General features: G+C 50.8%; 11 protein-coding genes across 11 annotated transcripts; 6 read left to right on the top strand and 5 right to left on the bottom strand.

The window, feature by feature from the left end:
* Positions 1 to 70: 70 nt before the first annotated feature.
* Positions 71 to 1,452, top strand: N7484_005640 (NUDIX hydrolase; the record flags this gene model as incomplete). The annotated part of the gene is made up of 2 exons (XM_057116059.1): positions 71 to 543; positions 615 to 1,452. 2 exons carry the CDS (start codon positions 71 to 73, stop codon positions 1,450 to 1,452), a joined length of 1,311 nt encoding a protein of 436 aa, XP_056971942.1.
* A 296-nt stretch (positions 1,453 to 1,748) lies between these two features.
* Positions 1,749 to 2,661, top strand: N7484_005639 (uncharacterized protein; the record flags this gene model as incomplete). The annotated part of the gene is given in 5 exon segments (XM_057116058.1): positions 1,749 to 1,821; positions 1,897 to 2,126; positions 2,179 to 2,325; positions 2,346 to 2,628; positions 2,648 to 2,661. The coding sequence occupies 5 exon segments, from the start codon at positions 1,749 to 1,751 to the stop codon at positions 2,659 to 2,661; spliced, it is 747 nt and encodes a 248-aa protein (XP_056971941.1).
* Positions 2,662 to 2,800: 139 nt separating this feature from the next.
* Positions 2,801 to 3,295, top strand: N7484_005638 (uncharacterized protein; the record flags this gene model as incomplete). Its single annotated transcript, XM_057116057.1, has 4 exons — positions 2,801 to 2,896; positions 2,969 to 3,000; positions 3,095 to 3,187; positions 3,265 to 3,295. 4 exons carry the CDS (start codon positions 2,801 to 2,803, stop codon positions 3,293 to 3,295), a joined length of 252 nt encoding a protein of 83 aa, XP_056971940.1.
* Positions 3,296 to 3,761: 466 nt separating this feature from the next.
* N7484_005637 (uncharacterized protein) lies at positions 3,762 to 5,198 on the top strand (the record flags this gene model as incomplete). Its single annotated transcript, XM_057116056.1, is given in 4 exon segments — positions 3,762 to 3,940; positions 3,951 to 3,978; positions 4,068 to 4,599; positions 4,657 to 5,198. The coding sequence occupies 4 exon segments, from the start codon at positions 3,762 to 3,764 to the stop codon at positions 5,196 to 5,198; spliced, it is 1,281 nt and encodes a 426-aa protein (XP_056971939.1).
* Positions 5,199 to 5,506: 308 nt separating this feature from the next.
* N7484_005636 (putative tetracycline transporter) lies at positions 5,507 to 6,919 on the top strand (the record flags this gene model as incomplete). The annotated part of the gene is made up of 2 exons (XM_057116055.1): positions 5,507 to 5,575; positions 5,639 to 6,919. The coding sequence occupies 2 exons, from the start codon at positions 5,507 to 5,509 to the stop codon at positions 6,917 to 6,919; spliced, it is 1,350 nt and encodes a 449-aa protein (XP_056971938.1).
* A 355-nt stretch (positions 6,920 to 7,274) lies between these two features.
* Positions 7,275 to 8,354, bottom strand: N7484_005635 (uncharacterized protein; the record flags this gene model as incomplete). Its single annotated transcript, XM_057116054.1, has 2 exons — positions 7,275 to 8,050; positions 8,102 to 8,354. The coding sequence occupies 2 exons, from the start codon at positions 8,352 to 8,354 to the stop codon at positions 7,275 to 7,277; spliced, it is 1,029 nt and encodes a 342-aa protein (XP_056971937.1).
* Positions 8,355 to 8,551: 197 nt separating this feature from the next.
* Positions 8,552 to 11,445, bottom strand: N7484_005634 (WD40 repeat domain-containing protein; the record flags this gene model as incomplete). The annotated part of the gene is made up of 7 exons (XM_057116053.1): positions 8,552 to 9,208; positions 9,266 to 9,564; positions 9,615 to 9,743; positions 9,794 to 9,928; positions 9,978 to 10,927; positions 10,984 to 11,350; positions 11,406 to 11,445. The coding sequence occupies 7 exons, from the start codon at positions 11,443 to 11,445 to the stop codon at positions 8,552 to 8,554; spliced, it is 2,577 nt and encodes an 858-aa protein (XP_056971936.1).
* Positions 11,446 to 11,692: 247 nt separating this feature from the next.
* Positions 11,693 to 13,612, bottom strand: ilv3C (putative dihydroxy-acid dehydratase; the record flags this gene model as incomplete). The annotated part of the gene is made up of 3 exons (XM_057116052.1): positions 11,693 to 12,880; positions 12,934 to 13,145; positions 13,201 to 13,612. The coding sequence occupies 3 exons, from the start codon at positions 13,610 to 13,612 to the stop codon at positions 11,693 to 11,695; spliced, it is 1,812 nt and encodes a 603-aa protein (XP_056971935.1).
* A 494-nt stretch (positions 13,613 to 14,106) lies between these two features.
* On the bottom strand, positions 14,107 to 16,632 carry yme2 (uncharacterized protein; the record flags this gene model as incomplete). The annotated part of the gene is made up of 2 exons (XM_057116051.1): positions 14,107 to 16,391; positions 16,443 to 16,632. The coding sequence occupies 2 exons, from the start codon at positions 16,630 to 16,632 to the stop codon at positions 14,107 to 14,109; spliced, it is 2,475 nt and encodes an 824-aa protein (XP_056971934.1).
* Positions 16,633 to 16,854: 222 nt separating this feature from the next.
* On the top strand, positions 16,855 to 17,451 carry N7484_005631 (EMI1 family protein; the record flags this gene model as incomplete). Its single annotated transcript, XM_057116050.1, has 1 exon — positions 16,855 to 17,451. One exon carries the CDS (start codon positions 16,855 to 16,857, stop codon positions 17,449 to 17,451), a length of 597 nt encoding a protein of 198 aa, XP_056971933.1.
* Positions 17,452 to 18,018: 567 nt separating this feature from the next.
* N7484_005630 (glutamate synthase (NADH)) lies at positions 18,019 to 24,658 on the bottom strand (the record flags this gene model as incomplete). Its single annotated transcript, XM_057116049.1, has 5 exons — positions 18,019 to 18,166; positions 18,222 to 19,390; positions 19,461 to 24,307; positions 24,376 to 24,416; positions 24,483 to 24,658. The coding sequence occupies 5 exons, from the start codon at positions 24,656 to 24,658 to the stop codon at positions 18,019 to 18,021; spliced, it is 6,381 nt and encodes a 2,126-aa protein (XP_056971932.1).
* Positions 24,659 to 26,514: the final 1,856 nt, after the last annotated feature.

The raw sequence follows: 26,514 nt of genomic DNA, 5'->3' as shown, positions 1-26,514 counted from the left end.
GAGGCTCCTATGTTGGTTGCTTCGTCCCGGTTGGTATATACTCAGTAGTGCACCGATATATATTGGACCAATGGACGCCTCTTCTCCACAGCCAGGGCTGTCTCATCCCCTGCACAACATCTTGTTAGAGCTTCACCAACGCCCTTATCCACATGTCCCCAATCCACAAGGTTGCAAAAAACGTGCTTCTGTCGCCCTAATTATCCATGTCCGCCCAACCTATGATCACTGGCCGACCTCACCTTCAATCAATGACCCGTCCTTGTCGGTGGAAGATCAGCTAGATGATTTTTTTGCCCAGCCATGGGTCCAACACGGTGACCCGGAGGTGCTCTTTATCAAGCGCGCGACGCGAGTCGGCGACCGGTGGACGGGTCATGTCGCCTTGCCCGGTGGAAAACGAGACCCGGAAGATGAAGATGATTGCGCAGCAGCCATCAGAGAAGCATCAGAGGAAATTGGGCTGGATCTGACCACAGATGACTGCATCCATGTGGGGAATCTTCCGGAACGGGTGGTGACGACTAGTTGGGGATCGCAACCGTATGTGCCATGGGGGTTGCTGTCGCGGTCGATGTGGAATTGAGCTTCTTAACTGACATTCATACTTCTAGACTAATGGTTCTATGTCCCTTTGTCTTTCTCACCACTCGAAGTGATTCCCCGACCCTCAAATTACAACCCACCGAGGTGGCATCGACACATTGGATTCCCCTGAAAGCACTCCTATCATCATCCCTCCGCACCGTGGAATATGTGGACATGTCGCAACGGTTTGCGCGACAGGGCGGGTTCTTGACCCGGATGGCTGTTCGATCTCTGATGGGATTTATGCAGTTCTCCGCTGTTCGACTGCTTCCATCAGAAACCCAGCGGTGTACCTCGGTTCCTGGGTTTGTCCCTGACGAGAACATGCAGCCTTCCTTGATGCAAAAAGTAAAATCATGGTGTCTCAGCAACCAAGCTGACTCGGGTGAGGCGGATCGTCCGCTTCTGCTCTGGGGTCTTACCCTCGGCATCTTGGCCGATTTTCTGGATATGCTTCCTCCCAATACGGCCGTGCAGATGTGGAAGTATCCGACTTTCACGGTGCCCGATCTCCGGCTAATTGTTAGTATTCTGACCTACAATCTGCGGAAGCGCAATAAGCAAATGGTCAAATTGGGTGCCCGCCCCAGCAACACTGCATCGGATGGTGAAACCGCGGCCTTGCCAGTTACCCCAGAAGCTACCTCCCATGATCATAATGAAGTCGGCATCGGGGGATTAGGAGTAGGGCGCTATTATGGGCCTACTGACCGGGCTGTCGATGGAACCTCCTATGCAGTAGGCATCATGTTACAAGGTTATTATGACCGATTACGGGTGGCGATCTATGTATTTCTTGCCTGGCGGATGACCCTGGGATCAGCAGCTGCTTTCACTGCATGGCGATTCCTTCGCCGCCGTTGATTATATACGGATAACCTTGTAGAGATAATGAGCATATAACATATAAATCTACGTATATACATAATGAAAAGTGAGAAGTCAAATTTGCCTGAAAAGAGAAGCTAATATGCGGTTCCACATCGAGCGATTTGTGTAGATAAAGCAGCTCATAGAAAGCCTTAGAATCAATTGAATTTTTGATCTACCAGTAAGGAATGGCAGATCTCTCCATGTTTCACCGATGCGGCTCTGCATGTGACTGCACATGAACTTGAGATAAGAAACGTATTCTCTTACACCCAATAGTACTATCTAAAATGACGAACCCATACGAAACGGGCCCAGAGAAAGTTGCTTCAACGTTCTGGTATGCAGATGTGCCGAATTATGGTCGATACTGTCCAAAAGCTGATGACTTTCGCGTTGATCCTCAGCACGCCAACTCCCGGACTGAAGACTCATAAGATATTTGGCCTCAATTGTGGGCCTCTGCACGAAAGACAATCAAATTTACTCACCTTGCCAATAAAGGCGACCAACATGTCTTTGCTCTTGGTACCGTGATCGTGAAGCCCAGCCACATTCACGCACGCAAGGGTGAATCTATTACGATAGGCTACTTTTATGCCGATGCAAATGAGATCCAGGAAACTGATCTGACTAAGGCCGATTTGAAGAATGTCAAATTTCCAGATGTATGATTTTCTGGCAAGGTATGCATGGCATCAATTTCTCGATTCATGCAAGAGCTCAACGGCTCACATCTTGTTAGATCAATGGTCGCCAAGTTCTAGTCTAAGAAAAGCTTCCAGGCGTTGGACTACCAATCGCATCACCACATCTATTATCCACCAGAGAAATTTCTTCAAACAACAAGCCAGGAAAATTCTTTTGGTTAACTTCGCATTACCAAGCCCATTAAGGAACTGGAGGTTCGCTCTCACGTGGTGCCAGATCCCAACATACTCAATAACAGTCGAATCAATCCATTAGAAGCGGACATTGTTATCTCAAGCACCACCATTGATCCAGGTATGAGCTTCATACAAAACGATCTTACCGAGTCTAACTGTATTATGGATAATGGCATAATTGTTGGGCTTAATGGGAAAATGGCAGACAGCTGGAGAGATCCACCGTCAGATCAAGAGCCCACATCGGGAGCATTCCGTGAATGCCGATTTGACGGAGGGCCAAGTCCGTATTTCGTTTCTAGAAGGACCTCTATGATATACCAGAGAATCAGAGGTCAAAGAATAACATTGTGTTGCCAAGACGTGGATATAGTTAGATAAGGTTACATAATCCACGGATCCACCATCAACAGTGCCCGCGTTCCTTCTCTCGTCATCACGTCTTCAAATGCGCCATGGCTGCCACTCAGAAGCTCTACCCCCGCGGAACCGTCAAGCGCATTGTCAAGGCTCATTCCAATAGAAGCGTGAGCAAAAATGCCGATATCCTGGTACGTTCCAATTCAGCTCAACCATGTCCCACATGCGACTAGGACGTCACTAATGCCTGAACTGGTTGACAGATCTTTCTAGACTACATGCTGTTTATGCAAGAGTACGACTTAACCCTACTTTGAGCTTGCTTTCCATATCGCAACCCATACCACCCTCGAGTCGTGTTGAGAGATTGGCGCTAATCATCCCCGCAGATTGATGCGCGAAGCCTCCATCCGATCTCGCAAGTCCGGCGAAAAGAATATCTCAGCAAACTCCATTCGCAAGGTTACCGAGGTAAGCTTTCAGTTCTGTTTGAAGTGATATAATGTGTAGTAGTGGCGATGGTTATGTTCCAAATACTAATCAGCATGGTCGCGTGCAGAAATCCCTACGCAAATTCCAAGGATAATTGAACTTGAAATGGGGTCTGTTCAACCTTCATTCCAGATTGACAGATGAGCTTCACCACAGACTCACTGGGATGAGGCTAAACTTGTGTGGTTTACTCGTGCTGCGTTTGGCTTGCGCTTGCTTGTGCATGCGCTGAGCTTGTTAGAATGGCGTATAGGCGTTAAGGATGATGATACCCAGACATCTGAGAGCTCTGTTTAAATTGAATTTGAATCTTCACATGATCCCAGGTAAATAGTCTATACCGTGTAGGAAGAGTAGCAAGCGTATAGAGAACGCGATGTGGGCTGTACCGATCAGGAAAGGCTTCGGGGGACTTCCACCGGTGGAAGTTCCACCCGCATCCATTCTTCTCCGTACAACTCTCCCATAACTCTGCACTTGCGCTTTTTCTTTCTTCCCGCGTATTGCAACGCACTGTTTCTTCCAATTTCCTCTTTCCACTTGCTGTGCTACCCACATTCCATCATGGCTCCCGCTCCCCACAAACCCAACGCCAAGAGCAAGAAGCACAATGCTCAAGCTTCGAGCATCTCTCAGACTGAGCCCGAGAGCCCCACAGAGGTGAATGACTCGGAGCCTGCTTACATTAAGGAGCTTCAGAAGTATGTGCTCAATTGCATCCTCTTCTCCTCAGAGCTGACAAAGTGCTTCTAGGAGTCTGCGCAATGCGGTGAAGAAGCTGGTACGTGAACGTCGATTGTCTTCTAAGATTTGGAGGGGCTGTATCTAAAATATTGGACCGCCATCGCTAACTCTGTGGTGTCTCAATAGAACGCTACCGCCAAAATCGATGCTATCCTGGCCGAGCACCCTGGAAAGTCCCTCGATGACCTTGTGGAGGAGAAGACCATCAACGCCGACCAGAAAGCTCAAGCGCTGAAGAAGCCTTCGCTCCAAGCTGCAGTTGCACAGATCGAGGAGCAGCTTGGTCACTACAAGCAGTTTGCTGCCCAATACGAAGAGAAGATTGCGAACCAGAAGGCGGCTTTGGACGAGCAGAAGGCGGCTCTGGATAAGATCCACCAAGAGGAGTTGGCCGCGGTGCGCGCCAATGCCCTGGCTGATGCTACCGAGTCTACTTCACGCGTGCTGCGTGAGAACTTGCTTGATGTAGCTAAGTTCCTATGCGCGGCGGCCAATTTGCGACGCGCTGGAGATGAGACCCCCGAGGGCGTTGCCTTTGAGGCTGTCCTTTACCAGGTGTACGCCGGTAACCAAGATGCGGTCACATCGATGGTCAAGCTCATTGAAGGTGCGGAAGAGCCAATTCAGGGTCTTGAAGGGGAAACCTTGGACTTTACCTGTAAGTGGTCCTTCCAAATTTGTACGTTGTTTTGCTTGCTAATGATTTTTTACGCAGACGGAAATGTGAAGCAGGCATCGGCCCGACACGCGCCCAGCGAGTCACCCGAACAACACACTACCGCTAGCGAAAACCCCCCTACCTCAGACCCGACAATGGCCAATGCTGGTTTGACTGAGCTCCAGGATACTTCCGTGAGCGCCGAGGTGGCTGCCCAAGAGACCGTGACTTCTAAGCCCGACCAGATCGCTCCCCCAACCCAGACATCGACTACTGGCGGAGCTAATCCGGCTGCCGACTCGGCGTCCCTGACAGCCGCATCTGCTGGCATGAATGATAGCTGGGTTGAGGTTCCCCGTGACCCTGCAGAGACCGAGACTGGGCTCCAAGCTACCCCTGCCAACACCGAGACGAATACTGCTACTGACACCGGTGCCAAGGGCAACTCCGGCCGAGGCCGTGGCCGTCATGGACGCGGTCGTGGGGATGGATCCCGCCGAGGCCGTGGCGGAGGCGAACACCGTGGTGGTGACCGGCCTCGCGGTCGACGTGGTGGAAAACGCGGCGGTGCCAACGGGGCACCCGCAGAGGGTCAGTGATCAAGTAGTGCATATGGACTGTTCGCCTTTTCCACCGAGCTCGGTGTGATGTATGACGAACGCAACGAATTTTCTTTTCTGGAGAGCAAGAAGCTCCCCCCATATTATTATTTTGATTTCGAGCGTGCATATTTCTCTAGGGGAATTGGCGGATCAGATAAAACCGAATACTACTAGTAGTAACCTTGTCCGATTCAAGGGCTCCACGTACTCCACTCTTCCGTCACCTCATTCCAAGCTTCTTCACACCTTCAACGTTGTCCTTTCATTTCTTCCCTTGATGTGCCAGCTACTGCAAACATTCAATCATGGCTATTGCTGGCGCCCAACGTAAACAGGTCCTCAAGGTGTTGATGATCTCGCTGCTGCTAGATCTGGTACGTGTTTCGTGTTCCGTGTTTACTTCTCGTCATCCCACTTCCAATGCTGAGTGAGACCAGATTTCCTTTACATTCATTCTACCACTTTTCCCGTCGTTATTATCCTTCTATCGTGCCCAGGATCCATCACCAGATTCCCTTCTCAATCGCATTTTCCATTACTTGAATGCCTACAAGAACTCCTTCGCCCGCCCCATCGACTCGCGCTATGATATCGTTCTCCTCGGCGGAGCTCTCGGCTCGCTCTTTTCCCTGCTCCAGGCCCTTGTCGCCCCGGTCATCGGTCACCTGTCTGATAAATATGGCCGTCGTCGTACCTTGCTTTGGGCAATGATTGGAAACCTGCTCAGCGTTCAACTATGGGTCTCTGCAACGGATTTCCGTACCTTCCTCGCAAGTCGTGTCGTTGGAGGCCTTAGCGAAGCAAATGTGCAATTGGCCAATGCTATCGTGGCGGATGTCACTGATGAAGCGCAGCGTGGCGCATCCATGGCTCTAGTTGGCGCCTGCTTCAGTATTGCTTTTACCTTTGGGCCGTTGCTGGGTGCTGGTTTGAGCTCAATTGAGATCGTTGCGGCGAACCCATTCATTACTGCGGCCCTGATGTCGCTCGTGCTGATTCTTTTGGAGACCGTGTACATCTGGGCTTGTCTCCCTGAGACGCATCCGCGACTTACTACCCTCAAGCAGGAGACTGAGAATGAGAATGAACAGTCGGCTCAGGCGAAGAACCCTGCAAAGAAGGATTCTCTTGCTCAAAAACCACACACTAATAACCCGGCCATCCTCAATGCTATTCATTTCCTCTTCCTGTTGCCTTTCTCGGGCCTGGAGTTCTCTCTTCCCTTCTTGACCGCTACGCTCTACGCTGGAACCACGACTGCCAGCCCTGCAGCTCTGAACGGCCGTCTTCTCTCCATGATGGGTCTTATTGCCTCTCTTCTCCAGGGAACCCTTGTCCGCCGCTTGCCTCCGCTGGTCACCGTTCGCGCTGGTGTGGTAGCTTGCGCTTTGTCCTTTTTCTGTCTTGCTCGCATCTCCTCCGTATCGGGCCTCTATGCGGCGGGTGCTCTGCTAGCCATTACCACCGCCACTGTCGTGACGGGCCTTAACAGCCTGGGTAGCTTTGAGGCAAGGGACGCAAACCGTGGTGCTGTTATGGGCCGTCTTCGTGGCTGGGGTCAGGCGGGACGGGCTACGGGTCCTATCCTTTTCTGCACATTGTTCTGGTGGGCCGGTCGTGAGGCTGCATACACTGTTGGTGGTATTGCGATGTGCATTGTGGCAGTTGGGGTCTTTGGTTTCTTGAAGTCGCCCGTTGTTCATTCGAAGACGGAGTGATGAATGTCTTTTTTTTTTCCCTTGCGAGGTGTTGTTGTACGATGGATGAGAGAACATATCTGCTCTGCTCGCTGGTCGTGTGCGGCATGATATTTGACTTGTATGGTTATGTACGTGCATCGTGTAGTGTTTGGGGGGCGTTAAGCACCGTTCAATCTATTGGGTGCCTTGATTTCAAAATTATCTATCGAGATGATCTGTATCTGATATAATGAGTGGTGTGATGCATATTTGACAAGGGTATATAGTACACATATAGAAGCAATAAGAGTGGTGATTTCAGTACGTGATCTCAAGGGCCAGCCAGAGAAAGCATGAAAGTTCCAATTTAATGGGCTTGTTCCTTATGAAGCTATCAGCGCCGAGTATACCGAGTGTCACTTGGTAGCCCATAATCCTCACAAGACTCCATAGCTAGCCCAGGATTAAGTGTTGGATCCAGCGACCCGCGCGCTTTGCCAATCAGCCAGTCAGTCAAGGTCACAAACTTAGCTGTTCGATCCCATCCATCCGCCTCATCAGCGTGTTCAATCGTATGAGTTAGGATGCGTCCCTCCTCGTCAAAAGAGAAAATAAACAACCCGGTGAATTGCTCTTCCTTCGAGAGTTTGAAAATCGGCTCCTCGCCGCCAAGCAGTACGCTCAGTCCCTTATTCGTACCGTTCTTCGATGATGACGACGATACACCACTCTGGATTTGTGGTTGTTGAGACGTTCTTGTGCCTGCCTCGGATGCTTGCGATACGTTCGCATTGTTTTGTTGCCTCTCCGGAGAATTGCGCTGTGACTCGTGGAATGGCCGGCTATCTGTTCGCGCCTCGGTCTTCCAGCGTACAACTAATCGCTCGTCGCCACAGTCATGATTCTCTGCGTGCTCGGGGTCAAGGACTGTGCCTGCGCGTACGATGCGCTCACTTAGGATTTGGAGCTTGACATTCCCTACTAGTGGTACACTGCTCCATGCTACCGGAACAGTCCATAGCGCAGCACGGTAAAGGGTGCGACCTTTGACGGTGGGGAGGTGTGGGTGTGTCGAAGGAAAGAGGTGGAGGTTGACGCTCGGACTGAGGATTTCTGCAGGAAGGGTGTTGTACAAGAGGGTAGGGAGGAGGGGAGAAAGGGTTCGTAGAGCTATAGTCAAGTCAGAACCAGAGCTTGCAGCTGGAATGGAATGGAACTCACTCTTTCCGAGCTTTAATACCCGCTCATCGGGCGGTTTGTGATCACCTTGCTGTGTTCCTAATCCATCGATTCCCCTACGCACTCGCACTGGGGAGAAATATGTTGTTGGGAGAGGCGAGGTTGACTGCGGTAGCCAGGGTTCGTTTAAGATGCCATGCCGAGCTTGAGCGAGTCGGCACCGCGGTGAAGATGCAAAGCTACGGCCCGTTGAATTTAGCGCCTGGAAGCGCAGAGAGGGCGCCAGCTTTGGCATTTTGCGTGTGGATTGTCATGTCATGAAGTTGGAAAGTTGGATTGCGGAGTTGAAGTTCCGCTTTCTGCTTGAAAGTTGCGAGCCAATCGGAGTGCGCCAGTATACAATGTGCATTACAATACAATCATTCAATCATAACAGCCATATCATAAGCAATATCGAGTTCCATACAAGCATTCTTTCTGGTCTGGAGAGGTTTAGGCCAATTCATCGTCATCATCCATACCCATCACTCGTCGCTCAGCTATCTCTCGGATCTTATCCTCCAATACACCACGCTCATAGCGTTGCGCCACCTTAGCTGCCGCCTCAAGCATCTTCCCATTACGATCATTCAGCATGGTCACAAGTTCAAGCGCCTTCATACCACGCTCCTCACCCTCTCTGCATTCGATGGCCAGCATCTGTAGCAAGGTCTTGTCAATCTCCACTTCCTTCCGTGCCATTTCGGTACGTTGGCTGGCCGTCGCATTGGTCGATTCCAAGAGGTCCCGGAAGAGCGACAGAAGAACATTGCCACGCACGAAGGCCTCTTCAAACTTGATGCTGGCGTTCCGTTCTGACTCTTCTGCTTCATTGGAATCCCGGACCGCATGACTGGAAATGGGTACCTGGAAATCAAACTCGCTGAGCAGCGGTCGTGGGAAGTATGGGTTCTTGTCACCACCCTTGAGAATGATGCAGTGAAACTTGTCTTCTGCCACGGCAACTGGCCAATAGGTCTCTTCCTTGCGGCCTCCGGCCAATCGGGCGAGTTGCTTCGTGTCTAGGAGAGGTACCCATCGGGCCTGACCAGGAGTGCGCCAGTGCTGCAATACTAGTAAAACACCTGTGGTATCATAAATGCATGGGTCCTGTAAGAGAGTCAGTTTTGTCTTCGACATTTAGGGATATAGGGTTGAAGAACGTACTCCACGATCGGAAAAGAATACGCTCTGCAGCCTGACTTCGGATGGAAGAGCGACGACGTCTTCATTCTGGCAGATTTCATCGCGCTTAACGTTCTCAATGGTGTATCGCAGGGATGTCTGTCGCCCATCAGGTCCTACCGGGCCATTACCGATTGTCATAATGTAGTCCCGCCATGCAGCGCATGTGACGGCCTGGCTCTTCTGTCGATATACCCGGTAGGGAGTTCCAAAGAGAGTGTACACCCGCACGTAATCTTTTGTTGTGACAGCAACAATATAAGATGCACTCAGTGCCAAAGCTAAGAGTGGTTAGCAGTGAGAATAACGCGATTTTTCCCATCACACGTACCTCGTACTCCCTCTCCTTCGGGTAATTGAGTTCGCCAATCGGCTCTGGTCGTCCATGTCTCATGAGGACGGTAAAAGATTGTAGCAGGGCCATCTTCTGGGCTGTTTGAGAAGAGGGTTCCGTTCTCGTCTGTGGGTTTTGGTTAGTGCAAGTCTTAACGACTACTGTTGTAAACTCACTCAGGCACGCTTTGTCATATTGGTAGGGGTCTGTGAAGTGGAAATCTCGGTGAAGTTCTCGGTCATAAAACTCCACGGTCACGGTGTGATGTGTCTCTTGATCCACGGTCCAGACGGCACCGGTCAAATTCAGGCCTGAGATGATGAGTGAAATGCTCCTTAAAGATGTGGAGTCTTGACTCACAAAGGTATCGCCTGCTTCCAGCCCACGGTGTACTACCGGGCTGAATAGGAGGATGGGCTTTTGGTTGCACGCCGCCCGAGAAGATGCGCTTGTTGTCAGAGCCATCTAGGTCATCTAGATGACCATTGGGCCGTTTTCCATACTCATTCAAATCCTCCACATATCCTGCTCCATCGTCATCTTCAACGAAATTATCCTCCATCTCCATATCGTCGCCGAGAATATCATCCAACTCGTCCGGAGACCCTCGGCGAGCGGCCTGCTTGATGGCGTCTCTGGATCGGTCTGCCAATGTCTGCTGGACATTGCTGGAGATGTCACTCAATGGACCGGGATAAATAGGGGCAGCCTGGAGCGACTTCTGTAGCTGGGCCTCGTGATCCTTGGGGACGAATTTATCGTAAATGAACAACTCTCCATCGGAAGTAGTGAACGAAAGCGAGTTATTGATTGGGTGCCAGGCAAGGTTGATGACGTTTCCAAAGTCGAACCGATGCAGAATGCTTTGCGTGCGGGTCTCCCAAAGCACAATTTGGCCGTCAGCTCCAGCCGAGGCCAGCAGCGTACCATTGGGTGCCCAGCTTAGTGCCGTGATATCACCCGTATGTCCCCCAGTAAAGCGTTTCTCTTTCTTCCAATTGGCGATGGAATAGACTGCAATGTCTCGAGTAGCTTCCGCGACTGCAAATGCAGTACCGTCCGGGTGCCACACGGCTCTGGAAGTTGCCTCTGCGTCGGGCTCGAGTTTGCGAATGACCCCATCGAGTTTTTTGACCAGCTCCGGTTCCTCTTCTGTGAGTGAGTACACGGAGAGAATGCCATCTATGGCCGATACGGTCACAAAGCGGCCCTTGGGATCAAATGTGACGTGTTTCGCGCTTGTTAGCTGATCGCGGAGGTATCTCGTTTCAGTTTGGTCGTCAATTTTGACGAGTTTCACGGTGAGCTCACTGATCGCAATGATTAGCCTCCATGCTATCAGCAATGATCTCTAGTTTTCACTCACTCGCTTGCTACTGCAAGCCATTGGCCATCTCGGGAAACTGCCACATCTCTCACAGGCAACGCGCATCGCACCAGTTGAGTCCCAATTTTGCCCGACAAGGTATCAAACTGCCAGACCTGGCCATATTCGGTACCCACAATGAAGGAGTCATTCTGTTGTTCTTTGTCAATTTCTGTATCGGTAGCTCGAATGCCCAGGGCGCATACCGTGGCACCGATTCCAACATATCCGTCTAAAAGACCCTCATCCACGGTCTTGGGCTCGCCATCTTGGTCAACGGTGTAGATTCGAATCGCCGAGTTCGATCCAGCAGTGATTACTCGTTTTCCGTCCGGTGTGTAGGCGAGGGTCGTCGTCCCTGGAGTATCTAAAGGATTGTATGTTAGCCAGGGTATTTCTCAAAGGATCAGTCTGTGACTTACGGGCTGGCCGACCCCGAGGGCGTATAACGTCGGAGCTCATGGAGAATATCGCGCTGAAAAGTGCAAGTTTCCAGTGACGACGATCAGATAGTTGAAGGCATCGCTCCTTCAAAGTGATCGGCGATAACGGGGACGCGTCCCGCGTCGCGCGCCAGATTTAGCCCGATTAGGAAGCATAGGGCTTAGGGTAATCCTTGATCTATACTTCATCTTCAACTTCAAGTTCAATTTCATTGTTTATTGTCTATTATTGTAGTAAGCAGTTTATACTTATTTGGTCGGTCTAATCAGCTCTGCTCAGATGCACCATCAGCAGTGAGGAAATCAAAATCAGTTCCTTCGTGCGCTTGGTTCACAGATCGCTCATACAACCCACGATATCCTCGTCGCTGCTTTCTCGCCTGAACTGGTCCCATCTCGGCCTCGAGCTTCTGCTTTCGTTTTAATATACGAGCCTGCAATTCTTCATCGGATATATTAACATGAAGTCTGCGGCCTTCAAGATTACAAACAATCAAATCACCATTTTCAACCACCCCAAATGGCGAGCTTGGAATGGCTGCCTCGGGTGAGATATGGAGAACAATGGTTCCCCCAGCTGTCCCAGACATACGACCATCAGATAATCGCAGCATATCTTTCACGCCAGCGGCTGCCAACTTTTGGGGGATAGGAATCAATCCTGCTTCTGGCATGCCGGGATTACCTATTGGGCCAATGCCCTTAAGGACTAGCACGCTGTCCTTGGTGACAAATAAATCTGGGTCATCGATGCGTTGGGCTAGGTCAATAGAGTTCTCAAATACCACAGCGGGTCCAGCATGAGAAAGCAGAGATCGATCTTTCGAGGCAGATGCTTTGATCACGGCACCATTGGGTGCAAGATTGCCCTGCAGAACCGCAAGAGATGATGCGGGATAAAGAGAATCAGAGAGTGGTCGGATAATCTGCTGCGGAAAGGAGACTCGCTTGGACTGAGCGGCATCAAGGACTTCTCCTAAAGTTTGTCCGGTGATAGTCATAGCTGACAGGTGAAGCAATGGTCGTAGTACTTGTAACAGTGCGGGCATGCCTCCAGCATTGTGGAAGTCATTCATGTAATTGTCACCACTCGGCTTCAGATCGATGAGAAGAGGAGTCTTTTGTCCTATTTCTTCGATTGTCTGTAATGTAATCATGCCCTGAAGCTGGGGGTGTCGATTGGCGATTGCCAGCAAATGGACTACAGCATTGGTCGATCCTCCAATGGCCTGGAGAACGATGATGGCATTCAGGAAGGATTCCTTTGTCAGAATGTCTTGGGGCTTTCGTGCTGATTTAGCGACTGCCACTGCATTTGCACCGGTCTCTTCGGCAATTCGTAGTCGTGCAGATGATACAGCTGGAGCAGAGGCTCCGCGAAGTGGCATCATTCCCAATGCAGCCGTAACGCAGGCCATTGTGCTCGCAGTTCCCATGACGCCACAAGTCCCGATCTTTTAATGGATTTAGCCGGGTGATGAATTCCATTCGGGAGACAGGAACATACCGTTGGAGCTAGCTCTTCATTGATCGCTGAGATCTCCTCCACATCTATCTCACCTGCTCGGAATGCTGCCCAGTTATTGCGACAGTCCGTACAAGCGCCGATTCTCTGACCACGATGGCTACCCGGTAGCATAGGGCCGGTGATCAGGGGAAGGATTGGCTTGTTGGCGGAAATTCCCCCCATCAATTGAGCAGGAACAGTCTTGTCACAGCCTGTGAAATGTGAGCAGAAGTAAATGGAAATTGTAAGGATTGATGACATAGATACCTCCTATCATGATACATGCGTCCAATGGCTGAGCCCGGATCATCTCCTCGGTGTCCATGCTCATCAAATTCCGTAAAAACATACTCGTAGGGTGCGAGAATGATTCATGGACACTGATCGTGGGAAATTCCACGGCCAACCCTCCATTGAGATGAATACCACGCTTGGCGGCCTCTATGAGCTGCGGAACATTTGCATGACAGGGATTGAACCCTGAAAATGTATTGATAATGCCCACTATAGGTCGGGAAAGAGCATCCTCGGAGTACCCAAGGGCCTTGATGAACACCTTGCGGAGGAAGAGAGAGAAATGTGCATCTCCATAGGATGTTAGACCCTGGCGTAGGCCGGAGGTAGATGTGATTGGTGTGTTGAGGTCATAGTCCTGGGGTTCTTCTCTGGCATCCTGCATCCTGTAGACTAAATATACATGTTCTAAGTCAATCTTGGAAGTAGTTGCAGTTGCATTGATTATATATCCCCATTTTCTGAGTGGATGGTGTCATCGGGTCAACTCCGAGCGGATATTATTCCGGCCCCCGCGCTCTGCTATTTTTTATAGTCTGTGCCAAATGGCCCTCGGCTCCTGCATCCTCAGTATGTATTTGCAGATTGCTGACGCGATCCTGTAGGCCTTGAAGACAGGATTCACTTAAAGATGGTCAAAGCAGGAATGGAGCCTCTGAACAGGTAAACGAATGTTGTGAACTATAAAGAGTATACTCGACCGTCCTGTCTTAGTCGCTGTGTTATAGCCAAGGAATAGGAGATTAGTGGCAGGGAGAAACAGAGAGGAAAGGAGAAAATGATATATCCTGGCTTAAATACAATATTATCTTATATGAATTGAATGTGGCGTCATTCAAGTGCTAATGAGTAAATGTTTTCACAAGCACAAAACATATCTTACTTCTCACCCTGCAGTATCTTTCGCAAAATGGCACTCTCCTTTTCATACTGGAGAATCTTGGATTGTGAGCCATGCACCTTGCTTAACAGCCACTCAATTCGCGACGTCAATTCCCACGGGTATTTCGGGAGTGAGCCGAGCAGTGCAAGCTCTTCTTCGTACTTGGCGATACTCTTGTTTTCACTACTAATTAGCTCGCTGAGAATGAGAAGATCTAGCCGGCCTTCCAAGGTTTTGTTCCCGATCAACTGTTGGAATGCAGCCTTGTACACGGGCTTTCCGGGTTTGATCCAGCGAGGGAACCCCTTGACAGATCCAACAGAGATCAGTTCGGCTTGCTCGAGGGCCCGCAGGGTTGCTTCACCATTGCCTTTGAACAGGTCATTGAACAAGACTTTATTGTAAAGAATTTGTCCATCTTTAGCGTGCCCAAGAGCTTTGATGATGTGCCATGCTTGCTCAGTGGTCCATTGCGGCGAGACAGAGTCGGTACCCAGAATAAAGATCTTCATGATCTCAGAAGCAGATTGTTCGATGATTCGGTTGACCGCAGCTCGAGGCGTCTCCCCCGCTTCAATCCGATGTGCCATGAACTCAAGATCGGTAACCCGACCTCCCAGGATCTGAATACAGTCATCTAGGCCTTGTAGCTTCTCCTTGAATTTTTCCTCGCTAGCTGTTGATTCCAAGTGGTTCAACACAAAGCGACGACCCACCTCCAGGGAGCAGTCACCCAAACCAATTGTCCGGAAGACCTGGTTCGGAAGGGCCTTACTGAGAGGCTTGGAAAAAGAGGTGTCGGTGGTGAGGAAGATGACGTGCGCAATATTGGCAGACGTCAACCCAGCCGCCCATTCGGTAAGTTTGTCGAGTACGACACTATTATCGGCATCGTACATGAAATTGTCAATGACCACAACTGGCCGTTTCTCAGGGTGAACCTCGAGATACTCATCGTCCTTTAGATTGGAATCCTTGTCATCTTTCCGACGACCTTCGAGCGCAACTCGTTTCATGGCTACCGCTGTGCTTTGCCAAATTTTGCTAAGCTGGGCATCTAGGGTCTCAGAGAATCCAGCCTTGGTACCAATCATTCCCTGCGCAGCTAAATCGATCAAACTGCTGATGCTGTTCATCCAGGAGAAGATTGGTCGGTAACCGACCTGCGCGGCTGCCCGAGCAATCTTGGCAGAATCACCTCGAGCATCTTGGATCTGCTTGCAGTCAATAATCACTTTGTAGTGATGATCTTTTAGCGCCTGCTCAAGAACCAGTTCCCGCTTGCCCGAGCCCCTCGGACCATGGATGACAATAAATGTCTCCGCAGTCTCTGTGAGCCATGCTTGGAGCTGCGAGATATCGCCTTGTCGATCTTCCCAAATGGCTGTCAAGCCCCGAGGATCCGCCTTGTGCTGTCCAAAGTAAATTTTATTGGCTTTGCTGGCCTGCTTCCGAATCCACAGCATAACAGCATTGTCTTCAATGTGAAGTGTCGCCTTAATTTTGAGTTTGATGAAGAATGTTCGAATAGGGTCGAAGATGATAACGGTGATGGCGGCTACGAGTGCCGCGATGACGGGAAACATAATTCGTGGGTGGCTCAGAATCCAATCCTTAATCATAGACAGTCGGATCTTGCGCTCATAGCTGATCTTGAACCTGGTACCGGATTTCCCCCCTCCATCTTCCTCAAATGCCTCATACCCGTGCATGCAATTTCTTGCCAGGACGGAGAATCGAGGGCGTTCGAAGCGCACAATGGCGTACCGAGGCACAACCTTTGAGTCTGATGGCTGCTGCTGAATGTCCAGAATCTTCCCAAAGGGACGAAAAAGAGAATAGATGGCCTCCTGGGTCAACTCTGTTGGTGGACCTTCAGTAGAGGCAGGCAGAAATTCAACTTTCAGACTTTGGCTTGGGATCCGATATAGATCTTCAATCCATGGTCTTCCACGAACTATATCGGCGTCTGCTGTTTGAAATGGATTGAACCACGGCCTGATGGGGTTTTTGGCGAGATGCTCCTTGATCGCGTTACTGATATTCTCATCAGTGGCGCCGAGCTTGCGTTCGAATTTAACGAATGCACCGCCTTCTTTGTATCGGGAGACCACCTCTTTGATTTCGAGATTCAAGCTCTGAGGCAAGGCGCGCTGGGCAATATGAAGAGGATCAGATGCAGCCAGGTCGGGTTTGCCGACTCTCTTCAAGAGCCCCTCGAGAGGCTGTACATGACTGAGAGGACCCCGCAGCAGCCATTGAAGCCGATGTGGGAAAATATCTAGTTATTTCAGCATGATTCCAGGTCTCTGCATTGATTTTGGGCGCTCACTATTGATGAATATGATCCCTTCATTCTCACTAACGTTGATGTGCCCTGATTTAATCGTGGATATAAATCGTGCATGAGCTACAGAGCGTAGTGGAGCGGGTCTCCAAGCTAGCTGCGAATGAGAGATGCAGACAGAGGGCACGCTCCGGGCCCTCACAGCGGAAGGTATTTGTGCATGTGCAGGTCTCATATTCGTAGCATCGTAAACAGAACAGAAAGTGTGCGACAGGGGAAAGTCAAGGATGATCAGGATGCGATCGAACAATGATGTCAGTCAGCTTATCACTATATCACTATATCAGGTTATCTAATCAACACGTGACAATCCCGAACATCGTACGAAAACCGCGTTGGCGCATATCAATTTCAGTGATTTTGTCAGAAGCCAATTCTTCCGACACTCCCCGCAACAATGGGATGGTTTTGGAGCTCTAGTCCTCAAAAGGACAATACCGATACAAAGACCCCGGTGGCACCGCAACCCGCTATTCAAAATGCACCACCTAAACAGTTGACACCAGACGAACAAGCCGATATGGAATTCAACCAGCTTCTGGCCGACCTCCGAAAAGCAGACAGTGAATTGAATGATTCATCATCTTCGTCACCAGGATCTCAATCCGACAAACCTATCTCACCCATCGCCCCCGAATCCCTCTATCCAGACACTATGTCTTGTCGGTCAGCCTTCGACTACGCCTTCTTCTGCCAGTCCTTTGGTGGTCAATTCGTGAATGTTTATCGATATGGAGAACTGCGGTCCTGCAGCGAACACTGGGATAACTTTTGGTTGTGCATGAAGACCCGGGGCTGGTCAGATGAATTGCGCAAAAAGACCATTCGAGATCACAATCGGAAAAAGGCTATCAAGTACAAGACTGGCCCTAGCAGTGAGGACGTATGGGATGTGAGACTTGATCCTGCGAAGGGGGCCTTCCAGGGTGATTTTGCTGCTCTGGAGCGGGAGATGAAGGCTGAGGAGGAGGCTCAACAGCAAGCGGCAGCATGATACCCCCAAGCTTGATCTCTTCGGTTTGGGCTTTGCATTTGTACTATAAAGTGTAGATATCTATCCTGTATCTGGCGCAATCTCTACTATAATTTACGACGTCAGGCCATTTTGCTTCTCTCTAGCAACCTTTAAAGGGGAACGCTTTCGCCTGACTCTTCCCAATCCTGGAGCTCTCATCTCCTGCGCAGGAGCGGATTTATTAGGGAAAGAAACCAAGACAGGACAGGCCCTAAAGGTGATAATGAAGTGCTCATATTAATAAGAGACACGAAGACAGGGTACTATGTACAACCAAAAAAAAGCACCGCATGACAGACGCTCTAAACACCTTGCATAGAGGAACGCTGCCATTAGACAAAACAAAGCAAAAGAAACCAAGACACATGTGTGCAAATAAGATAACCGAAAGAAACGCAAATTAAACAGAGAACCTCCCCATCGAAGATCAGATGGATATCCTCTAGAACTTAATCAAATCCCACTTTTGGAAACTTTTCCACACCACATGCAGCATTCATTGACCGTTATTCTCATAAACAGATTCCGGTGGTGTCAGCCATGTACTTAGGCGACAACCAGGGTCTCCGCCGGCTGTGGAACAGAGTCAATGGCAGGCCGACGAACAATACCTCCGGTGACAGGGAGGTGGGAGCTGACTCCACTCAGGAAAGCGTCAACTTCACGAGCACACTGGCGACCCTCATTGATACCCCTAGAAATTCGGATCAGTAAAATGTTTAATGTAAGACTAAAGAATTGAAACTTACCAGACAATCAAGGACTGTCCACGGCGGCAGTCACCAGCGGCGTAGACACCCGCAATATTGGTCGAGTAGTGACCAGGGGGAGTCTTGACGTTCTTGCGCGGGTCACGGGCGATCTCGTCACCGAGGAGGCGGTCTTCGGGTCCCAGGAAGCCCATAGAGAGAAGAACCAGGTCAGCGGGGAAGAATTGCTCGCTTCCCTCCACAGTCTTCATGTCCCAACCGCCAGTGGCGCTCTTAGTCCACTCCACACGCACGGTATTGATACCCCGTACACGACCACTGCCATCGTCGACGAACTCTGTGGACATGACACAGTACTCGCGAGGATCCTTGCCCATGTGGGTCTTGACCTCCGAGTGACCGTAATCGATACGGTAGATACGGGGCCACTGAGGCCAGGGGTTATCATTGGCACGCTCTGGCGGAGGCTGAGGCAAAAGCTCAAAGTTGGTGACCGACTTGGCACCGTGACGAACCGAAGTACCAATGCAGTCGTTACCAGTATCACCACCACCAATGACAACGACGTGCTTATCCTTGGCAGAGATGTATTCTCCGTCAGAGAGGCCAGAGTCCAGAAGGGACTTGGTGTTTTTGTGCAGGAATTGCATGGCAAAGTGCACACCCTCCAGCTCACGCCCCGGGACTTTGAGGTCACGGGCAACTGTAGCACCGGTCGCGATGATCACAGCGTCGCTAGAGGCACGGAGGGACTGAAGAGTAATCTCGCAGTCAGGGCCAACAGCCGCACCGGCCACGAATTTGACTCCCTCGGCAGCCATGAGATCCACACGGCGCTGGACAACCTTCTTGTCAAGCTTCATGTTGGGGATACCGTACATGAGAAGACCACCCATGCGGTCAGCCCGCTCATAAACGGTAACGGAGTGGCCAGCGCGGTTCAGCTGATCAGCAGCAGCTAGACCAGCAGGGCCAGATCCGATGATGGAAATAGTCTTACCAGTACGGGTTTTGGGTGGTTGAGGAACCATCCAACCCATCTCGAAACCACGGTCAATGATAGCACACTCAATCGACTTGATGCCGACAGGGTCTTCGTTAATACCCAAAACACAGGCACCCTCGCAAGGAGCGGGGCAAACACGACCAGTGAACTCGGGGAAGTTGTTGGTCATGAGCAAGCGGTTAAGAGCGTCTTGCCATTGGTTCTGAAAATTTTTCATGAATTAGTATCTCGACTTCATTTTCTCAGACTCCCGGTGGAAAGAAGAAACTTACCTGGAAGACCAACTCGTTCCACTTGGGAATGATGTTGGAAATTGGGCAACCAGTATCTGACTGACAGAACGGAACACCACAGTCCATACAACGAGCTGACTGGTACTTGAGCTCATCCTCGCTGAGGCGGTTGGAGATCTCGGCCCAGTCTCGAGTACGAGTCGTAGGGTTACGGTACTTCTCGCTACGGCGACTGTACTTCATGAAGCCACGGGTCTTGTCCAAAATCAATGCCGAACGTTTCTTCTCGACCTTGGAGTCGCCGATGCTGTCCTCAATGTCGAGCATATCGGCCTTTTTCTCGTCAGTCTTGGCCTTGGCCTTCTCAGCACCATGCACGGGAGTGCTTGGGAGTTGAGGAAGGGAGAACTCGGCCTTCTTCGCGGCTGCGGCCTTAGCAGCTTCTTCCATCATGACTCGCTTGTAATCGATGGGAAGCACCTTGACCAAGTGAGGAAGAGCACGAGTGAAATCAAGGAGAATACGAGCTGCAAGCTCAGATCCAGTGTAGTGGTGGTGGTCCTCAATGAGACCACGAACAAAGGCGATCTCGGAGGGTTCTTCGATACCAGAAATCTCAACCATCTCCATATTGACCTTGGAGTGGAAGTCCTGGTTCACGTCCAGAACGTAAGCAATACCGCCAGACATACCAGCGGCAAAGTTACGACCAGTGGAACCCAAAATCAGGACACGACCACCAGTCATGTACTCACAACCGTGGTCACCGACACCCTCGACAATAGCGGTGGCACCCGAGTTGCGGACGGCAAAACGCTCAGCAGCAACACCACGGAAGTAACAAGTACCTCCAGTGGCGCCGTATAGACAAGTGTTACCAACAATAACATTCTCCTCGGCCTTGAAAGCAGCGCCGCGAGGAGGGTACACAATGAGACGGCCACCAGATAGACCCTTTCCGACATAGTCGTTGGCATCACCTTCAAGCTCCAGAGTGACACCAGGGGCAAGGTAAGCACCGAAAGACTGACCAGCAGAGCCCTTGATGTTGGCATGGATAGTGTCTTGAGGAAGACCAGCCTCGCCATACCGACGACTGATCTGGTACGACAAGGTGGAACCAAGAGAGCGATCAGTGTTGACAACGTCGCACTCAATTCGGCAAGGAAGACCCTTCTCCAAAGCAAGCTCAGATTCAGCAATCAGCTTGTTGTCGAGACGAGTGTGGAGGCGATGGTCCTGCTTTCGGACATTGTATGTGGCAACACCAGGGCGAAGCGAGTGGGCAGGCGTCAGGATAAGCGAAAGATCCACACGCTCCTGCTTCTGGTTACGAATGTCATCCCGAACCTTAAGCAGCTCGGCACGGCCAACCATCTCGTTGATAGTACGAACACCAAGCTTTGCCATGATGGCACGCATCTCGTTGGCAACGTAGAAGAAGAAGTTGATGACGTTTTCGGGTGTACCCTTGAACTTCTTCCGCAGCTCAGGGTCCTGAGTGGCAATACCGACGGGGCAAGTGTTAAGGTGGCACTTTCTCATGAAAACGCAGCCCATGGCGATCAATGGAGTGGTTGCAAAGCCATATTCCTCAGCACCAAGCAGACAAGCAATGGCGAGATCACGTCCAGTCCGGATTTGACCGTCAGTTTGGACGACAACACGGCCACGAAGGTCATTAAGGACGAGAGTCTGGTGAGTTTCGGCGAGACCCAGCTCCCAAGGAAGACCGGCATACTTGATACCAGTCCAGCGCGAGGCACCAGTGCCACCGTCATGACCAGAGATCAGGATGTGGTCAGCTTTGGCCTTGGCGACACCAGAGGCGACAATACCAACACCGACTTCAGACACAAGCTTCACGGAAATACGAGCGCGAGGGTTAGAGCACTTCAGATCGTAGATCAGTTGCTTCAGATCCTCGATAGAGTAGATGTCGTGGTGGGGAGGAGGGGAAATCAGGCCGACTCCGGGTGTCGAGTGACGAGTACGAGCGATGGGACCAAGGACCTTGTGACCAGGCAACTCACCACCCTCACCGGGCTTAGCGCCTTGGGCCATCTTGATCTGAAGTTCATCGGCATCGGCAAGGTAGTTTGAGGTTACACCAAATCGGCCGGAGGCAATCTGTTTGATAGCAGACCGCATGGTGTCACCGTTCTCCATACGATCGCTACGTTCGGCATCTTCACCACCTTCACCGGTGTTGGACTTGCCTCCCAGGCGGTTCATGGCAATAGCAAGAGTGGAGTGAGCTTCCATGGAAATGGATCCGTAAGACATGGCGCCAGTTACGAAGCGGCGAACAATCTCAGTCCAAGGTTCAACCTGATCAATGGGAATAGGGGTTCTTTGGTCGAAGTCAAAGTCGAGCATACCACGCAGAGTGCAATTCTTGATCTGCTCATGCTCTGCCTTGGCATACGCCTCGTAGGATTTGTCGTTCTTAGTGCGAACAGCATCCTGCATGTTAGCAATGCTGACAGGGTCGTTGACGTGGGCCTCGCCGCCATCACGCCAGTGGTATTCACCAGACTCGGGGAGACCGGGAATCTCGACGATGTCACGCGAGGGGTAACCACGCTCGTGGAAAGCAAAAGCGTCCTGGGCGATCAAGTCGAAGGTGATACCGCGAATACGGCTGGCGGTACCAGCAAAGCAGCGGTCGATAACGCTATCATCGATACCAAGAGCCTCAAAAATCTGAGCACCCTTGTAGGACTGGAGAGTGGAGATACCCATCTTGCTCATGACCTTGAGGATACCACCATCACAGGAGGCTTTGTAATTTTCGATGACTTTCTCATCAGGAAGGTCCTTGCGAATAAGGTTCTCACGGTTCATCTTGAGAAGACACTCCATGGCAAGGTACGGGTTGATGGCATCGGCACCGTATCCAAGAAGGACACAGTGGTGGTGAACTTCACGGGCCTCGGCAGTCTCAACAGCCAAAGCAGCCAGGGAACGCCACTTGTTGCGAACCAGGTGGTGGTGAACCAGACCGGTAGCCAACAAAGCAGAGACAGGAACGCGGTCGGCATTGGTTGCACGGTCAGATAGGATGATGACCTTGTCACCTTGTTGAATGGCTTCAGTGGTGGCATCACAGATAGCATCCAGTGCCTCGAGATAACCAGCAGTACCCTTCTTCTTGTCGAATGTGATATCGATGGTGCAAACATTCCAATCCTTATGGGCGTGGTTGATATTTTTGAGGGCGTTGAACTCAGAATTGCTCAGAATAGGGGACGTCAAAAGCAGTCGGTGACACTGAGTCTGGTCCATCTCCAGCAGATTGCCCTGCGGACCAACGTAGCACTCTAGGGACATAACCACAGCCTCCCGGATGGGGTCAATGGGAGGGTTGGTGACCTGAGCAAACAGCTGGCGGAAATACTCGTAGAGTAGACGAGGTTGCTGAGCAATGCAGGCCAAGGGGGCGTCGTTGCCCATGGAGCCCAGGGCTTCCTTGGAATCTGCACCCATGGGACCAAGGAGCAGGCTGACCTGCTCGAAGGAATAGCCGAAGGCGCGGAGACGAGGGTCATTTTGCACAGTGTTATCATCAAGAGTGGAAGAAAGATCCACATTCTGTTCCATCAGTAGCTTGTTGATAGCAGGCAACTTCAGGAGCTCCTTATCCAGCCAGCCGGCAAAGTCGTGACGTCCGGCAACGGTCCGCTTCAATTCTGAGTCGTCAATGATGCGACCAGCCACAGTATCGACCAGCAACATCTTTCCAGGCTGTAGACGACCCTTCTGGACCACACGTTCAGGATCAATATCAATGGCACCGACCTCAGAGGCGCAAACGATACGATCATCGTCCATAACGTAGAAGCGACACGGACGTAGGCCATTACGGTCAAGGTTAGCACCGCAATAACGGCCGTCTGAGAAAGTGAAAAGAGCCGGGCCATCCCACGGCTCCATTTGGCATGCTGCCCATTCGTAAAAAGCGGACTTGGCCGGGTCCATCGCTGGGTTATCCTGCCAAGCTTCGGGGATCATAATCATCACTGCCTCGGGTAGTGACAGTACACCATTAATCATGAGAAGTTCCAAAACATTATCAAAAGCTGCCGAGTCCGAGCCGCCTTCCTCGACAATGGGGTACAATTGGTCCAATTCAGCACCAAAGACATCTGATCGAAGAACTCCCTCGCGAGCACGCATCCAGTTTTTGTTTCCGCGCAATGTGTTAATTTCACCATTGTGCGCGGCCCATCGCAAGGGCTGGGCACGATCCCAGGAGGGGAATGTGTTAGTCGAGAAACGGGAGTGGACTAGGGCAAAGTGACCCTCATAGTCGACGTTGACCAGATCATGGTAGTATTGATAAACTTGCACCGGGGACAGCTGACCCTTGTAAACAATATTCCGGTTGCTGAGAGAGCAAAGGTAGAACCAGTTGCCCATCCCAATAACGTGGGTGGCTCGCTTCCGCAGAATGTACAATTGAAGCTCAAAGGTTCGGGCATCGAACTTGTCCGTATCAGTGATCTCGGGCTTGTTGCCCTCGCCGTAGGCAGATTTGAATACTACGAATGGCTGCATGATAATGGGCTCACGCGAAAGTGCAGCTGGACCTAAAATGGTGGAGTCGCGAGGCACCTCACGCCATCCCAGGACGCGGAGGCCGAGCGAGGTTGCCAATTCCTCGAAGCTGGCGATCGATTGCTTCAAAGCATCCTCATCTGGCTTGAAAAACAAGTTTCCGACAGCATATTGGCCCAGTGGAGGGAGGTCCACGCCTACCTCGCGGGCAAAATTCTTGATGAAGAACTTGTGAGGGATACTGGTCATCACACCAGCACCGTCACCGTCTCGTGCGTCCGAGCCAACGGCTCCACGGTGAGTCATGTTGCACAACAGATTGCGAGCTATTCGAGACGACATCAGCGCAGAGTTCGGTGGTTTTTGTACGTTCGGAAGGCTTTGAAAGACTTACCATCGCTCACAATCTTGTGGCTCGGTTTGCCCTTGATATGGCTAGATTTGGAATTGAGGTTAGCCATACCATTCCTGTACATCAATCTTGATGCAGACCTCACTCACGCTGCGAAACCAACGCCACAAGCATCCTTTTCATATTCGGGGTCATAGAGACCCTGCCGCTCGGGCAGTGTATTGGCCCAGCCATAGCCTTTCTTAGGCTGATACTCCGAATACTCCTGAGGAGCTTGGGCTTCACTTAGATCTTTGCCATAGATTTCCTCCAAGTTAAGACCCATTCTTCCCGCCGGTAGCCGACAGAGAATGGACAAACGGAGGGGGGATTTTGGATGTGTCTGGGGATCTCCGCCGGGATTCTTGGGGCGGGACAGATCGATAGGGCGATAAGGCAATGTCGTCACCGGGCGCAGCACAAGGTAGAGGTCAGTTCAAATTGACCGTCTACAAGGAAGCTTTAGAGATGGAGATGGGAAGGAGAGTGAGGGAGAGGAAGGAGGGGAATGAGAAAAAAAAAAAAGGCAGAGCGGTTACGGCAGGACAACAGGTCCGGGGATTGTAGGCTGTTGCTCCGATGGAATTCCCAAAGGAGAGAAATAAAATACAGCCTGTGGGGTATTTTTTCCTATTGTTTTTGTGGCAAATGGATTTCCTATCCTTACATGATTTCACGTCTACAGAAATACCAGTTTCATGGTACCTCTTGGCTAGTCTCTTGAGGACCAATCAATTCATTCCTGAAACGAAATTCTAGTAGAACATCACTTTGCTTTTTGATTTTTTGATTTATCGAATTTTTCAATTTTACCGCGACTACCATGTAAGACACCGTGGAGAGTTGGAGAACCCCTCATAGATGAAAACAGTAGGGGTGGGAAGGAGGGGGGGGCATTCCAGATGGACGTTAGAGCTTCCAGCAATGATGGGTCGAGTAATGATAATCATTATGATTACGGCGAGCAAATCGTCAAGATAAGCGTTGATCGGCCAATCAGAGCCAGGGCATTGCAACCTCTGAGTCCAAACGATTAGGTTTCTGCTACGTCAAGAGTCTTTAAGATCCTCGGTGGAGTGGATGTATGGTATTGTATCAGTACCTTAATTCTCGTTTCTATACCAGTGCAACTGCTCTCAAGTGTTTCATGCATGAGGATGTATATACTTCAAAGCCGAGTACGTGGCCCAATGTCAGTGCTAGTACCCCGGACTATATAGCCCTAGTATGACTTTCTTTCTTTGCCTCTTCGTTCGCTTTGGCCCCCCTTGCCCATGATCTCATCTACATCCACATGCGTACGGTCGACGCATACCCGGGTGGTGGGGCCACCAAGCGGCCCCAATGAAGGAACCGACGATATGATTGGTTTCGTAGACGCAACCAGACCACGAAAACTAGAAAATCAGCTTTCTCCAAGATGCCTGTTGTCCCAAGTGGACGGTGTTTGGTGGGGCAATTGCATGCAATGCTTATTCCAGTCAATAGTTCCTTTACTATTGTTTTAAAGCTCCGGGGTATTCAACATAGCAGGGCTGGCATTTTTCTCTTTCTTTTTCTTCAGGGAGAAGAAGGGCGAAGCGAAAGACAAAGTTGATTTGGCAGTAAAGCGACTGCCAAGGTGGAAATTGCAAGTTTCCAAGGCCATCAGACACAGATGCCTCATCTCCAATGCCCCCCGTTCCCGAGCCTCGCCCCACACCGCGTGCGTGCAGGTCAGATCAGGGGCCACGCACTGATAAATACGGGTATTTACCAATACCATACCCGCCATTCCGACAACGGCCAAGCTGTCCGGAATCTTCCTCTCCTCCCCTAACGATTGTAATCTGACCAATGATCCTACATGGCATCAATGCTTGTGCGTCCCCCGATCTCGGGGTCATCTCTCTCTGCATTCGGATCCCGAGCCGTTTCCTCGAGCTCATCACTTTAAGTCATCCATACTGCTTATCGCGGCTTGGAAGAAATTACCTGCCCTCTCACTCGTCGAGGAGACACCCCAGAAATCACCGCATCCCCAGACTCCCCCATCCACGTTCCACATTCTCAGTGGGATGTGTTCTGGAGAGATTGGGTCTGTCATTTACCCCGTAAACTCAACCTCGGACTTAAGCATTCATCCGGAGCTCAACCCCCGAC

This window comes from Penicillium longicatenatum (assembly GCF_028827895.1).
Source record: "Penicillium longicatenatum strain IBT 33135 chromosome Unknown contig_3_segment0_segment0, whole genome shotgun sequence".
NCBI lineage: Eukaryota > Fungi > Ascomycota > Eurotiomycetes > Eurotiales > Aspergillaceae > Penicillium > Penicillium longicatenatum.
Note: the sequence above shows the minus strand (reverse complement) of the source record. Positions and strands in the feature narration are given on the sequence as shown.